We start from the raw sequence: 14,930 nt of genomic DNA on the forward strand, positions 1-14,930 counted from the left end.
AAGTCAGTCGCTGCTGTAATGGCAAGTTATCCTACCCACTATTTGCGATACTTACTTTAGTTGTAAAGGAGCCAGTTCTTGCGTAATGGTTCAGCATCTGATCAATGTGGAGATTGTAGTAATCAACAGCATCCTTTTTTATCGTCCAGTAAAAGGTAGTTTCTTCATTTCTTACCAACCTAGACTGGCCCAAAGAAGACTGCATTATGATTCCACCAGGAAACTCCTACCCTACGAACCCAATATTTATTTATTTCATAAAATTCATATGCCTCTTGATTGTTGTTTCTTCAGCATGCAAACCGCCTTGTGAATGGGCATATAGAAAGGCAGTATACAAATTAAAAGCGAAATGAAAATGAAACTAAAAAGCATGAAAGCGGTTTACAAAAAAAGATAAAGAAATAAAATTATCACAAAAAGTTACCACCAGAATTTCATAATAATTATAATTATAATGAAATATTTATACCCCACCAAACTGCCTGGGTTTTCCCAGCCACTCTGGCCGGCTCCCAACAGAATATTAAAAACAAAATACAGTGGTACCTCGGTTTAAGTACACAATTGGTTCCGGAAGTCTGTACTTAACCCGAAGCGTACTTAACCTGAAGCGAACTTTCCCATTGAAAGTAATGGAAAGCGGATTAATCCGTTCCAGACAGGTCCGCGGAGTACTTAAACTGAAAGTACTCAAACCGAAGCGTACTTAAACCGAGGTATGACTGTAAAGCATCAAACATTCAGATGCCTTCTAAAAGTCAGATAGTTGTTTATTTCCTTGACATCTGATGGGAGGGCATTCCACAGGGTGGGCACCACTACCAAGAAGGCCCTCTGCCTGTAACCTCACTTCTTGCAATGAGGGAACCACCAGAAGGCCCTCGGAGCTGGACCTCAGTGTCTGGGCTGAACAATGGGGGTGGAGACGCTCCTTCAGGTATACTGGTCCAAGGCTGTTTAGGGCTTTAAAGGTCAGCACCAACACTTTGAATTGTGCTCGGAAATGTACTGCAAGCCAATGTAGGTCTTTCAGGACTGGTGTTATATGGTCTCAGTGGCTGCTCCCAGTCACCAGTCTGCTGCCTCATTCTGAATTAGTTGTAGTTTCTGGGTCACCTTCAAAGGTAACCTTTTATACAGAAAGTTAAAAACCACCATAGAATAGACTGAAACAAATTGAAACTCAGGCAGACTTTCTAAACATCTGGGTAAAGGTAAGGGTACCTCTGACCTTTAGGTCCAGTCGCGGACGACTCTGGGGTTGCGGCTCTCATCTCGCTCTATAGGCTGAGGGAGCCGGCGTTTGTCCAGACAGCTTCCGGGTCATGTGGCCAGCATGACTAAGCCGCTTCTGGCGAAACCAGAGCAGCGCACGGAAACGCTGTTTACCTTCCTACCTATTTATCTACTTGCATTTTTACGTGCCTTCAAACTGCTAGGTTGGCAGGAGCTGGGACCGAGCAATGGGAGCTCACCCCATCTCGGGGATTCAAACCGCCGACCTTCCGATCAGCAAGCCCTAGGCTCTGTGGTTTAGACCACAGTGCCACCCGCTGGGTAGGCTTGTCTAAATAAGAATATCTTTAGCAGGCGCCAAAAGGAATACAGTGAAGGCACCTGCCTGATTTCTATACTTTTACAAGTGGACCAAACTACAAGCGGCATTTGTCATGTGCTGAAACAAGCATGCGTAACTTGGTCACTCTTATCTTGGACAAAAAAACAGGTGGGTGGCTCTGATTTGGAACATTCGCTCAATCCAGCTCACAGTATCACACTGGTTTTCAGCTAAAGGGTGCCCTCTATTTGGGCGCGAGTTGTCCTCAAAAGTGTTGTTTGCACCAACTCTGCTTTCTCTCCAAAAAAATATCAATTGCCAGGTTCTGCACACTTACATAAACATGTGACTAGTTTCATGTTTCACCGTGATCTGCCCCCAAATATTGGTCCCATGTTTGGGGGCATATCATGGTGCCATGAGAGGAATCCGGGGACACTTTTTTTAAAAAAAAACACAGTAGCAACAGAGAGTCAGTAGTGGGGATGGTGAGGCAAAAGACCCTGGGCCCAAGCACACATGCATATTGTATAAAGGTGCAAAGCTATTCTTTCGCACCCTGTGAAACATAAATGTGCAGAGTTTTTTTTAAAGAAACTGGGCAATGCCCGCCTGCCCAAGACTCCCAAGCCTCCCCCGATCTGTCAAAACAAAGGAGGAAGGGGACAGGAGATCTGTACCACCGGACGTCCCCGGTTCCCTTTCGGCAGTGGCGGCAGCAGCGAGCAGCTCCTGAAGCCAGTCAGAGCCAACTGTGCTACCAGGCTGGCTCCGGGCTGCTGAGGCTGCCGCTGCCACATTTTCTGGGGACAGATTTGCAAATCTGGGGACATTCCGGGGACGGAATTTGTCCGGGGAGAGATTTGCAAATCCGGGGACTGTCCCCGGGAACCGGGGACGTCTGATAATGCTCCAGTGAACCCATCCAGACAAAACAGTCCTTGCTACATCTCACATGGCTGTGGTGGCTTTGTAGGTTTGGGGGAACTGCAAAAATTTTCGGGGGGAGCGTGAAGGAGGTGGAACCTGACAAACAGCCCAATGAGGATGAAGCTTGCTCTGTGGCCAAAATATGTTGCCCAACGGTGGGGAGGTGTGTGGAAAATCAGGGGAAGGGGAATGAAATCCAGAGCAGATTTTTCATATCTATTTCACAAAGGTTGCTTCACTGGAACGCTCATTACCCCTGTAACCTTACCATTATATCATGGATGTCATTTGAATTGGCAATCTGACCTTCCTCATCGCGCAAAGTAGTTTTGCTTTCTTTTCAGAGAGCCGGGAAAAATAACAGAACAGGAATCATCAGTATGTTGCTTTCAGACAAGTCAAGGAGATTGCAGCAAATTAAACTGAGCAGGAACTCAGAGGAACTGAGTTCCCTTACCTTTCAATTAATTATATTGGTCTGGCCAGGCTAACCCAATGCCTGAGCCAAAATTCCACCTATATCTGTATTCAATAAAGTTGTGGCCATTTCTAATCCAGATCATTGTCTGCTTGAGTTTATTAATCCCATTTTACAGTTAGCAACTCACCGGGAGGGTGTGGCACTACAACTGGGCCCTCCACAAACAAACTTAGTGGTGAGTTCCTCCACCATATTTCCCCCAAGAGGACACAGCTTTGCCAGCGCTCCAGCAAAGCGGCATGGTTCCCCCCCTTCCCCCAATGGCTTGGGGTACTTGGGAGATGTGGGGGTGTGGGCGCAGAGGCATAGGAATGGGGGGGGACATTCGGCGCCCGCCTGTGACTCCCAAGCCTGCCCTGAGCTGTCGATTGGGGTGTGTGACAAAAAAATCCACACTGGGTACCACCACCTGGGCTTGCTACGCCTCTGCATCAGGGGCGTGGCTAACACAAGTAAAATTTCTGAATAGGGGTAATGCATAAGGCACATCTTACTCCAATGCCATTCATAAAGATTTTACTACAAGAAGGGGGGGCAGTGCTTAGTCTGAATGCACCAGGCCTCATCACCAGAACTTATTTTCAGTGTTGGGATTTAGACCTACGGTAGGAATCCTTCAGCCAAGTGTAAACTGTAGGGCTGCCATACGTACAGAATTTCCCAGAAATATCCGGCATTCGGAATAGCGTCTGGACAGAATTTCCGGGAAATTGGTAAAAATGTATGAGAAAATCCAGGCACTATGGCATAGGTAGGCAAAATAAGGCCCGGGGGCCGGATCCAGCCCAATCGCCTTCTAAATCCAGCCTGCAGACGGTCCGGGAATCAGCGGTTTTTTTACATGAGTAGAATGCGTCCTTTTATTTAAAATGCATCTCTGGGTTATTTGTGGGGCTTAGGAATTCGTTCTTTTTTCACCCAAAATATAGTCCAGCCCACCACATGGTCTGAGGGACGGTGGACCGGCCCACGGCTGAAAAAGGTTGTGGACCCCTGAGCTAGAATGTTTGTCCTACGGGATCGCCTCTCCTGGTATGCCCCGCGGAGGACCTTAAGGTCCACAAACAACAATACTCTGGAGATCCCGAGCCATAAGGTGACTAGATTGGCCTCTACTAGGGCCAGGGCCTTTTCAGTATTGGCCCCAACTTGGTGGAACGCTCTTTCACAGGAGACCAGGGCCCTGCAGGATTTGTCATCTTTCCGCAGGGCCTGCAAGACAGAGTTGTTCCGCCTAGCCTTTGGGCTGGACTTAGTCTGACCCCTGTGTTTTCCTCCCTCATGGCTTACTTAAAATGAGGCTGCATTTCAAATTTTAACATTGTATTTTAATCTGTATTTCAATTAATTGCTTTTTATGTTTTATTGTAATTTTATTGGTGTTAGCCGCCCTGAGCCCGGTTTTGACTGGAGAGGGCGGGGTATAAATAAAATTTATTATTATTATTACTATTATTACTATTATTATTAGCATTCTGTGACATCGCAGTAGCTAATAGCAGCACTTTTTTCTGGGGGGAAGGAAGGGTACACATATCCCTAAACAATATGAGTAGAAAAATGAGAGTACGCCTAAGCATTTATTTATTTTTAAGAAAAAAAAGCACTGTCTATGAAACTTGAAGACAGGCACCAGGCAACTCTTGGCTGTGAGAAAGAAATAAGCATGCAAAAGCCTGCAAAGAATTCTCCCTTCCCCCATGATAATCAAGTTAAACCATTAAGAACTACCAAGGTACCCGCAATAACTTCCCCCCCCTAAAGGTCAAAGCAGTAAAATATAAACTTGCATGCTTATTTCTAATATTTTTATGCCTATTTCTACACAGATAAAAAGCAGGGGGAAGTATTTGAAAGTGGGTAATGGCATTTGAAGGGCTCTTACCAGATTTGACAACGCGTTCAGCGTCATTCCCTTCCTCTTTGTGGTCTGGAATGTCGCCTTTAACGGTGTGCTTTCTCTCTACCCAGCCTCTCTTTCTTAAAGATGCACGGATTACTGGGTAAGGTCCACAGATTGTAAAAATTCTCTTTTCCTGAAATCACAGGCAAATGCCTTTCAGACTCAGAGCAGACAAGATAGAGGAGATTTCTGATGTACAGCTCCCACAGTTTCATTTTTTAGCAATTTAGCATCCCTATACCTTTTTTTTTTTTAGTAATTTGGCACCGCCTCCTTGGGCAGCTGTTGGAGCTCCTGCAGCCAATTGGAAGCCATGTTGGACATTCGGGTTCCAAAGAACGTTCGCAAACCGGAACACTCACTTCCAGGTTTGCGGTGTTCGGGAGCCAAAACGTTCGAGTACGAAGGTGTTCAGGATCCAAGGTACGGCTGTATGCACAAAATAATCTAATGCACCCGCACAGTGTATGTCTTTCCTAGCTTGGATGAGGTCCTCTCCATTGTGGCCGTGGCATAACCGCGTCCACTAATTCATACAAACTTGGGAGTAGCAGGAAGAGTCCCACAAAACCGCAGGTTAGGATTCCGGGCCCATCACTAGGAACATCACCATCCAAGCTTACTTCCCCTCCCTTCCTGTTCTTGCAGTCATCTCCACAGTGCTATCCAAGAGGGTGAATGCGTTGACACAGCTGTCAACCTTCCCCTTTTTTGCTGGAAATTCCCTTATTCCAGCACCGTTTCCCACTGTTGTTAGATATACCGTAGACTGTCCCCGGGACAGGTGAGGCTGCTGATCCCTTATTTTCAAATCCGAAAGTTGACAGCTATGGTCAAGGAGAGCGCAAGCCATGCTGGGAAAGGCTATCCTCCAAGATCTCTAGGCCCTGACACGTTCCTGGCAATGTCACGGAGAGCACAATGATGGCTACAGGCTCTTCAAACAATTCCAGCACCCTCAAGTGTCCATGCCATTCAGAAGAACTCTGAGGCGGAGCTGTGAGAAACAGCAGCCCCAAAGCCATTGAGTTGATCTGGACCCGGTCTGGCTCTACCCATAGGTGCCAACTCCCAGATGGAAAAATCCAGGATCGGCAGTGGCGCGGCACCGGAAGTCGCACTGCGGCCGTTTTGGAACAGGACAGAGCAGCACCGGAAGTCGCTTCTACGCATGCTCTGACGATTTCCAAAATGGCCGCAGCGCCAGAAATCACTTCTGCACATGTCCAGAGACTCCTGACATGCGCAGAAGGAGCCTCCCTGGGCCGGTAAGAATCTGGGGGATTTACGGAGTTTTTAAAAAACCGGGCTGCCAGCGGGAAACGGCTGGAAAAACGGGGGTTTCCCAGGGAATACGGGAGACTTGGCAGCTATGGCTCTACCTCATCACTGTGGAATAGCAACTTGCTAGGGGGAAATAATAAATGCGAAGACACCTGAAAGCACTGTTTGAAACCCCCATTTTTCTAGGCACATTTTGCAACAGGAAATTTCCTTAGCACGAGCAGTTTCTGAACTCTGGGTGCATTACTACGCCTAAGATTCCAGATTAAAACTGCCGAGTGGAAGGAAAGGCTTAAACCTGCAAAAAGCTGTTTACCAGAGGAAGAAGTGGAATGAGTCCAGAACTTTGAGCAGGGAATCTCTCTTTCAAACATTTTCTTGACTCTCAGGGACGGGGAGGTTATGCCTCCAGATGTAAACTGAAAAATTGGGAAATATTTATTATAGGATGGAAGAAGAGAAAATAAGCCAAGAGCAGTGATGAGTTTGCAAACTGCTGCTGTGTGGGCCTTTGAGTTTCAAGCAATTGATTTTTTTTAGAATCTTTTTTGTTGGTTGGATGCATTCCGCTTTCTTCCTCTTTCAGAATCAATAGTACCATATTTATTGAAGCAAATTTGTTATACGCATGCTAATAATACAGTACAACCAATAAATACTTTGGATTTAAAAAAACTATTTCTAGTCACATATACCCTGATGGCCTTCTCTGTTAAAAATCTTGCAAGTTTGTATTTGTCTATTTTGGGGGGAGGAGGCAACTCTTCCACAGTCCTCGAGGTCAGCTCTAAAAGTATAAAGAAAATATCACATTACCAAAATAAACAAGAAAAATACAAAATTGGTTATTCAATCAATACAAAGCTGCTTTTGTAGATCCCATCCACTCACACCTTTGGCATTTATAAGCTGTGCTGACACAAGAGAGAGCTAAAAATTAATCCCAGGACGAAAGAGAACCATTTCGCATAGTATTTCAGCATCAAGTTATTTATTTATTTATCCCTTTCCTTTATTTATATCTTTATCATCTGCACTTATATCAGGGCGTTGTGCCACATCAAAGAATAAAAACAGCAAAAAGCATTCACAAAAACCAAGATCCAGGTTTGGGGCAAGTACTGTTTGGTGAGGGAGTCCCAGCAGAGATTTAAAATCACAAAATATGCAGCAAAGTAAAGAGTGGAAATCTAGGTTATTAAACCTTTAAAATGTCCTTGTGAGTTCCTTCCAAAGTTTCCCTCTTCCCCTAGCATAGAAAAAAAAAGACCACACATTTGGTGAGCGAAAAATGGTGTATTGTACTTACAAACTCTCCAAATGTCAGATTCATGTGTTTTCAATACATCAGGCAGAAAACACAGGGAATAAAATTTCATTAAAGTGGTGGTAAGTTCCTAATTATTGGTACAGGCATACAAGAAAAGGTTGTTAGAGCCGTGGGGTCTGAATTTGGAGCAACCAGCTCCAACCTCTTTACACACTGAGCTTCACAAGTAAATGGAAAGGAAACAAAGGCTTAATTACCTTCCTTCCACAGTGACCTACGGTAGCTAAGCCTGGCAGGACAGCTTTCTCTATGGCATTAACCCCTTCATGCATTAATTAGATTTAAGCATGTTGGTTATACATGAGGCTGGTTATCCCACACCAGGTACTGATGCCAGACCTCTCGTAAAAAAAAGTTACATGCCATGGCTGAAGAAACATACATCAGTCAGCACTGGAAACACGCTCATGGGAAGAACATCAAATTAAATAAAATCAAACTAGAGTTTAGAATGCTGTGTAAATGCTACTGAAACACACAACCAGTTTATTACAACACCCAACCCATTTATTCTCCAATAAAGTTAGCCAAAGTTAATGGCAATGAGCCCTTTAACGCCTTAGGGCTTGCTCTTAAAACTCTGCCCACATATACTCTTAAGTCTCTGCCCACACAGAATAAGGCTTTATTGAGCTTTTTTTTTCCCCTCTCTCTTGGATTGTTGCCCCGGGAGAGAATTCAGCAACAAATGCCTTTACAGTGAAGAACATTCCATGTGAGCAGAAGCTGAACCAGGAGTTGATGCCAAGAACGTTTGGGGGATTGTCATCCTGAATTACCAATCCTTGCGCATGTAGACAAGAAATGCACACACACAACCCCCAGTTATTTCAGCTGCACCTCCAAGCTAGCATCCTGGGGCCAGTCTGGACTAACCGTGAACTTTGGTTTGACTTCAATAACAGAATCGCTCTCGAGGTTCTAGGCCCCTGCCCACAATGGGAAATTTCTTCATAGATCATGTAAGCTGAAATCATTTTTAAAAATTTCCATTAACTCTTCCAACAAGGTGTGGAACAGTGGGCGAGATGTTATCCACACGCCACACCTACCCAATAGTTGCTTTGTTTCAGGAAAGTCGAGAATCACTATTGAAGGCTGTAACCCTATGCATAAAAGGGTAAAGGTAAAGGACCCCTGACAGTTAAGTCCAGTCGCGAACGACTCTGGGGTTGTGGTGCTCATCTCGCTTTACTGGCCGAAGGAGCCAGTGTTTGTCCACAGACAGTTTTTCTGGGTCATGTGGCCAGCATGACCAAGCCGCTTCTGGTGAAACCAGAGCAGCGCACGGAAACGCCGTTTACCTTCCCACTGGAGCGGTACCTATTTATCTACTTGCACTTTGACGTGCTGCATACTAACCTGCTAAGAAGCCCCATTGAATTCAAGGTGTTTTACCTTGAGACTTGCCCCACACATTGAGGAGGCCTGGCATCACCAGCACTCTCCCAGCAGCAGCATGCTGGGGAATAGGTCAGTGGTGGGGAGCACGGAGTGAAAATCACTGCGTCTCTCGCCCTACCTGGCCCCACCCGACGAGTCAGCCAGTGGTGAGGGATAGCGGCCCCCTCATTATTGGGGGGAGGGCCTTGGCCCCCTGCCCAGAAATATTTAGGGGGCTGAAGCCCCTTCCATCCCCTATAGTTGGCGCCGCTGTCCAATTTTCCTTCAAATACCCATATTCTTTTTGTTTGGATTTCCTGTCAGAATACACTCAAAGTTCGAATCAACCTTTCTGACCCAATTCCCAATACATTTCTTGAACACAAAGTTGCTGGAGACGTACCAGGAAACAGTCCCTGGTGGCACGAAACTACAGGAAGGCAATTGTCTAAAGCGATTTTCAGGAATTTTTGAGATGGGAGTTCAGGCTTTGCCAGTCCTGTTAGAGGGACAATAAGAACAGAATAACAGGAAACCTGAGAAACAATCCATGAGGTAGCTAGAGCAGTGTTTTATTTATGTGACATAATCATACTATGTTCATTTATGCCTGCACCGCTGAACATGGGATTTTTTACTGTAGCCCATCAGCAAAACTCCTCCAAACAAACAGAAAGAATACACTTCCAGGAAGTAAGATTACAGTACTTGAGATCACAAACCAACAGAGACAGCTACAGACTATACTGTACTGTAGTTTTTAAAGATCTCTGAGTACCTTCCTAAGATCTTTAACACATGTTACATGAAATGCACATCTAAATGTGCTTTAAAAGGTACAGACTGTTTGGGGAGGCAGCAATGCTGATTCAGTGATTCTGAGGGAGCACAAACAAGGGCAAAATTTGGGGTGAACAGTAATTGCATTATGGGACTGCTGGTAAATGCCACATTTTTACCTCATTTTTTAAAAAAGCAAACAAACTTAAAACTACAGAGGGCAGGCGTATTACCCTCGCTCTGATATGGCTTCATGTTGCCAGTGCGATAACGTCTGAAGCCAAGTCAGAGTGTGGGTGATGTTTTGTGCCCTTACTTTGGTTTTAAAACTAGTGCCCAGCTGGGAGCAAGATGGCAAAGTTGTGCATCATGCAGTTCCATGAGTCAGAGAACCAGCATCGACTGTGGTTCTCTGTTGAACGTACATGATTAACGTAAGAACCTTTACATGAAACTGTAATATCTCATCCATGCATCCTATTTCCAACAGTGGGGATCCACTTGCTCACTCAAATGTGCTCTTATGAAGCGGGCAAAATCCTATGCATACTTACCTGGGAGTAAGTTCTACAGGAGTCGGCAAAACCTGCTTTGGAGTAAACATGCATAGGTTTGGCCTCCCTGGTCACCTCTTTGGAAACCCATTTTACAGGAAGTTGGGACATAAAGCTTTCTTGATTTACTATTATATATATATATATATATATATATATATATATATATATATATATACACACACACACAGAATTGACTTGAGTTTGGGTCTGGAAGACCATTTTTTCCTACTGCTTCTGTCTCACAAACTCATTGGATGACCTTGGACAAGTCCTGATCTCATGATGCCACAATGGACAGCAAGAATCCAGCAGTGGAAGAGAGTCAGTGGCTCCCACGGATGGGAAAGGAATCAGATTTCAGACTGTATTGGTGCTTATGAATTGTTACTGCAATGAAGCAGTGTATAAGGTCATGTCACCCTATTTGGGGGTCATCTCTAAAAATATTAATTTGGAGCACTTTGATCCATCGATTTCCTGCCTTTGTAAAGGAGATCTTGAACTCCATTTTTTACTTACTAACTTAAAATCATTTCCCCCCTGTAATTAGTAGGACAAAACAAAAATGATTTGCGAACACTAACGATTTTCTCCTTCATGTTTTGCGTCTTCGTTTATAGGTACCAGGAACGGTTTTCTTTCTATATGAAGCCGGTTCATCCTGTCATTGTTGCTCCACTGCTTTGCAGTAATCCTGCAAACTAAGAAACATTGAATAACTGAAACTCTGCTTCCAATGAAAGGTGCAGAGAGGCTACACATACAGCCAAATGCTTTCATCTGGCTACAATATTTAGATCTTTTTTAACTGATGGAAACCTTCCATTTTTGTTCCATTTTATCAAGGGCACAGCATTGGGGGCAGGGCCTGCCAGGGTGATGGCCCCAGGCACATGGGGGGGGGCCTCTAGCAGGGTGGCACGAGGAGGATGCAACAGGCATGTGGCCTTCCAGTCAGTATGCTGCTCTGTCACCACATTTTATTACATAGTAGACAGATACCCAACAGTCCCAAAACCATCAACAGAATGAGTCCAATGGAATTGAATTAGATAAGCACACGGTTTCCTAAAAGGTCAGGGAAAAAACGTTAGGGGAAAACAAAGATAGCAGCAGTGGAGCAAGCCGATCAGGCGGCTCGGGCGGGTGGCACGCATGCCCTGCCCCCAGGGGCGTTGCAAGCCCCTCAGTGAGTGCTGCCTGGCATTTTGTCACCCCCCTCAGTGGTGACACCCAGTGCGGTCCACCGCACCCCACTTCCTCCACCCCTGAAAGATAGTGACATTGTGGGGTGAACAATTATATAATTGTTGATTGCTTCTCTAACTTTTTAAAGATGTTTTCTATATTTATATTACTGCTGCTTTAAAAGAGACCGTACTTTCCTTGAGAGAAGTCATACTTCTCTTTTGCTAAGCCTTCTTAACAGAATTCAGAAAACACATTTGGGCAGCCCAGTGCTATGCTTGCTTGCTTGCTTTAAATCACTTCCCAAGTAAAGGCGCGTGGGAGTCCAGTTTTACTAACTCCTTTTGAAATCAGGGGAACATTTCTGAATAGACGTGGACAGGTCTGGGCTCCAAGCACAGCAGAGCCACAACCACTTTTGCCATGAACTCAGAATCCTGTGATTTTGACCATGAAATCCCAATACGCCAATGTGAATGTAGCGAAATGCAGTTTCCTTTTCAGTGAAAACTACACGTTAAAATTGTGTTCTGTTCAGTACTTAATTCTTGTCAGGTCCGTCTCATTACACTTTGTGTGAAGGACAAGGTAGTGTGTTCCCACCCACCAACCCACTTCAGCTTCATAATCCTACTTCAATTCTGACTACAGGACAGGATTCTCCAGCACACTGGAGGGCAGTAGGAAAGTTTACAGGGTACGGGCAAGGTATCTTGCCACCTGAGGCAGCTATCTCGCATTTCCTAATGGTAGAGCTGGCCCTGTCCACAGTTCAGATCTATTCCCTCAGCCTTAAAACCCTTCCCTTTATAATCCCAGATGTGTTGAAGCTGGTTTGTGATTTCTTAACGAAGAAGTCACAGTTATACAAAACCGGTGGAAGCCAAGGATGTTCCAGCCATGTTTTACTGATCCTGCCATTTCTCAAGCTCTTCCAGCTCATCCTTAGCTGTGTGCTCTCTTCAAAGAAAAAGTTTTTCTTTCTACCACCTATTTTCTCTCTGCTACTATCATTTCATTGAGGTGTAGCATAGGCACTCTACACCGGCACAGAGGTAAGCTATTATTGTTTCATATGGGCTACAGTTGAGTTTAGGAACAGAAAATAGGTTCCAGGGCATTCTGCTTAGAATAATTCAGACAACCAGCTTAGGTAACATCTCATGCTTGGTTTTTATAACATGCCACATTCTGACAATCCATTCAAACCTGGCTGTAATAGACCAGCAGCAATATCACTGATAAATGCTATAAATGATCAGTTATCATGTGCCAGTTACAGTTATGAGAGAAACCTGCTATAAATCCATCACTGCTTTTAAATTAAACTTGTTTTCTTCTTCTCAGCCAAACTAGGTAAAGGCAAAGGGGACCCCTGACAGTCAAGTCCAGTTGTGAACGACTCTGGGGTTGCGGCGTTCATCTCGCTTTACAGGCTGAGGAAGCTGGCGTTTGTCCGCTCTGCAGTTTTTCCGGGTCATGTGGCCAGCATGACTAAGCCACTTCTGAAGCAACGGAACACTGACACCAGAGCAGCGCACGGAAACACTGTTTACCTTCTCGCCGGAGCAGTACCTATTAATCTACTTGCACTTTTTTGGCGTGCTTTCAAACTGCTAGGTTGGCAGGAGCTGGGACCGAGCAATGGGTGCTCACCCCGTCGCGGGGATTTGAACCGCCGACTTTTTGATCGGCAATCCCAAGGCTCAGTGGTTTAGACCACAGCGCCACCTGCATCCCTGCAGCCAAACTAGGGCACCCCTCTAAAGACCAAACGCTAGACTTAGATAGCCTCTGTGAAGAAAGTAAATCTCAAATAGGAAATACTAGCATGGCTCATGGCCCTACGTGGGAATCTGCCATCATTACTCTCAGTGAAATTCTTCTTTCAGAAAGGGTAGAATTACATGTTCCCCATTCAGCCGCTTCCAGTCCAACATCTCCTTGCAATGTCCCCTTAACAGGGACACAAAATGAACAGATCAAATAATGCTTTCTGCTGTCACTGCAAAAATGGCAGCAGCTGTGTTTATGTCCCAACAAACCACTTCTGTGGATTGATGTGGGACGTCAGCTGTACATCAGATTCTCACAAATCATTTCATAAAGGATCTTAAGGCATATCACAGGTCTATGTAGGCAATCCTTTGATCCTCTTGCTCTCTGTGTCAAATATATATGTATTATACCTGGGCATCTCAAAAATGTAGTTATTGGCTTTAAAAGGACAATGATGGCATCCTTGACTGTTTTTCCTTCCAAATGCTAATCTTACCCTCCAGGGAACAGCAAAGCTCCTCTACTTGGTGACACTGGAGGCTCCTCGCTTAGTCCCTTTCCCTCACTAAGGGTTTCCCATCCTCCCTCCCTAACTACCATTGTGACCTTTGCAGGTAGGCAACCCTGTGCATTCTGGTTGGAGGAGCTGTAGCTAAAGCAAGCTTTTCTGTGGTAGGGCTACCACCAATGTTTTAAAACATATACGTAGACTTTTTCTTTACTTTTTGTAGTTACTAAGATTTGTTCAAGCCTCATTGATAGTCCCTGGAAATATTTAGTTGCAAATTTTGAAATGATTCTTGGCAAATGAAGACTGGGACCATACCACAGAGGGTTCCAAAGTGATAGACAGTTCCTAGTTCGAACACATGTCTTTGTGGGAAGACCTAATCTTACCTTCCTGAGAGTCAGGATTTGATTGTGCAAGAAGCCTTTGTTTTCCTTGTGCCAGTCCAGCATACAGTATTTGTTTACTAGGGACTTGTAAGAACATTACTCTGGGGCTACTTGAATATACTCAAACTTTTTGACATGATGTTAAAAACTTAATTTTACCCATGCAGGTGTTTGCCTCAAACTCGCTCTTACCGGGTTGTTGTTTTTTAAAAAAAATAATAATAATTATGTTTTAATGGCTGTATTTTAGTGTTCTCTGCTTTTAGCGTGTAAATGATTTTTAGAAATAAATACAAGTCAGAAAAAATATATGGTGCAAAGTAAATAATTAATATAAAAATAAGGATCAAAGGTTGGTTGATCCCTTTTAGATAAGTTATTTTAGTTTATTTAATTTTTTTAAAAAAATATTTCAAACATTAATGATGTAATGCAAATTACTATGCTGGTCGGTGACCGCAATAAAGATTTACTACTACTACAATTCAGAAATTATTACTGGGGAGCACAGAGAATTATTTGCCAAATCCCAGCATTCTCATTCTTTGGTATATACTTTATAGCCCAAGTATTCTGTGTGTCTGTAGCATTTCTAAACCTCCATAATATTCTGGCATCAAACAAAGGAGCAGTACTCAGAGCAGATAAGAGAAAGGGCTATGCAAATAGTAGCAGACTTAGTTTTCATGCCCCCATTGAAAACTGCAGTACAAAGTAAACCAGCTGTAATTTGAGCAGGAAAATCTCCACCCCACTAGGCACCAGGGTTGAGGAACAGGTGTAACCCACTTGAATAGTGTCTCTGAGTATACTTTCTTACCCCACACACCCCATCAATGATGGTTGACATTCACTCT

The 14,930-nt window shown here is 44.3% G+C and overlaps 1 protein-coding gene across 1 annotated transcript in view; it reads right to left on the reverse strand.

The window, feature by feature from the left end:
• The window catches only part of TTLL8 (tubulin tyrosine ligase like 8), a 33,584-nt gene extending 22,715 nt beyond the window's left edge, over positions 1-10,869 (reverse strand). Inside the window, exons 1-6 of the mRNA XM_035127743.1 lie at positions 10,794-10,869; positions 9,276-9,371; positions 6,855-6,946; positions 4,858-5,008; positions 2,760-2,827; positions 56-184 (exon numbers count right to left, since the gene is read on the reverse strand). Of these exons, the coding sequence (XP_034983634.1) occupies positions 56-184; positions 2,760-2,827; positions 4,858-5,008; positions 6,855-6,946; positions 9,276-9,371; positions 10,794-10,869 (612 nt within the window). The remainder of the gene's footprint in view (positions 1-55; positions 185-2,759; positions 2,828-4,857; positions 5,009-6,854; positions 6,947-9,275; positions 9,372-10,793) is intronic.
• Positions 10,870-14,930: the final 4,061 nt, after the last annotated feature.

Source organism: Zootoca vivipara, chromosome 10 (genome assembly GCF_963506605.1).
Source record: "Zootoca vivipara chromosome 10, rZooViv1.1, whole genome shotgun sequence".
Lineage (NCBI taxonomy): Eukaryota > Metazoa > Chordata > Lepidosauria > Squamata > Lacertidae > Zootoca > Zootoca vivipara.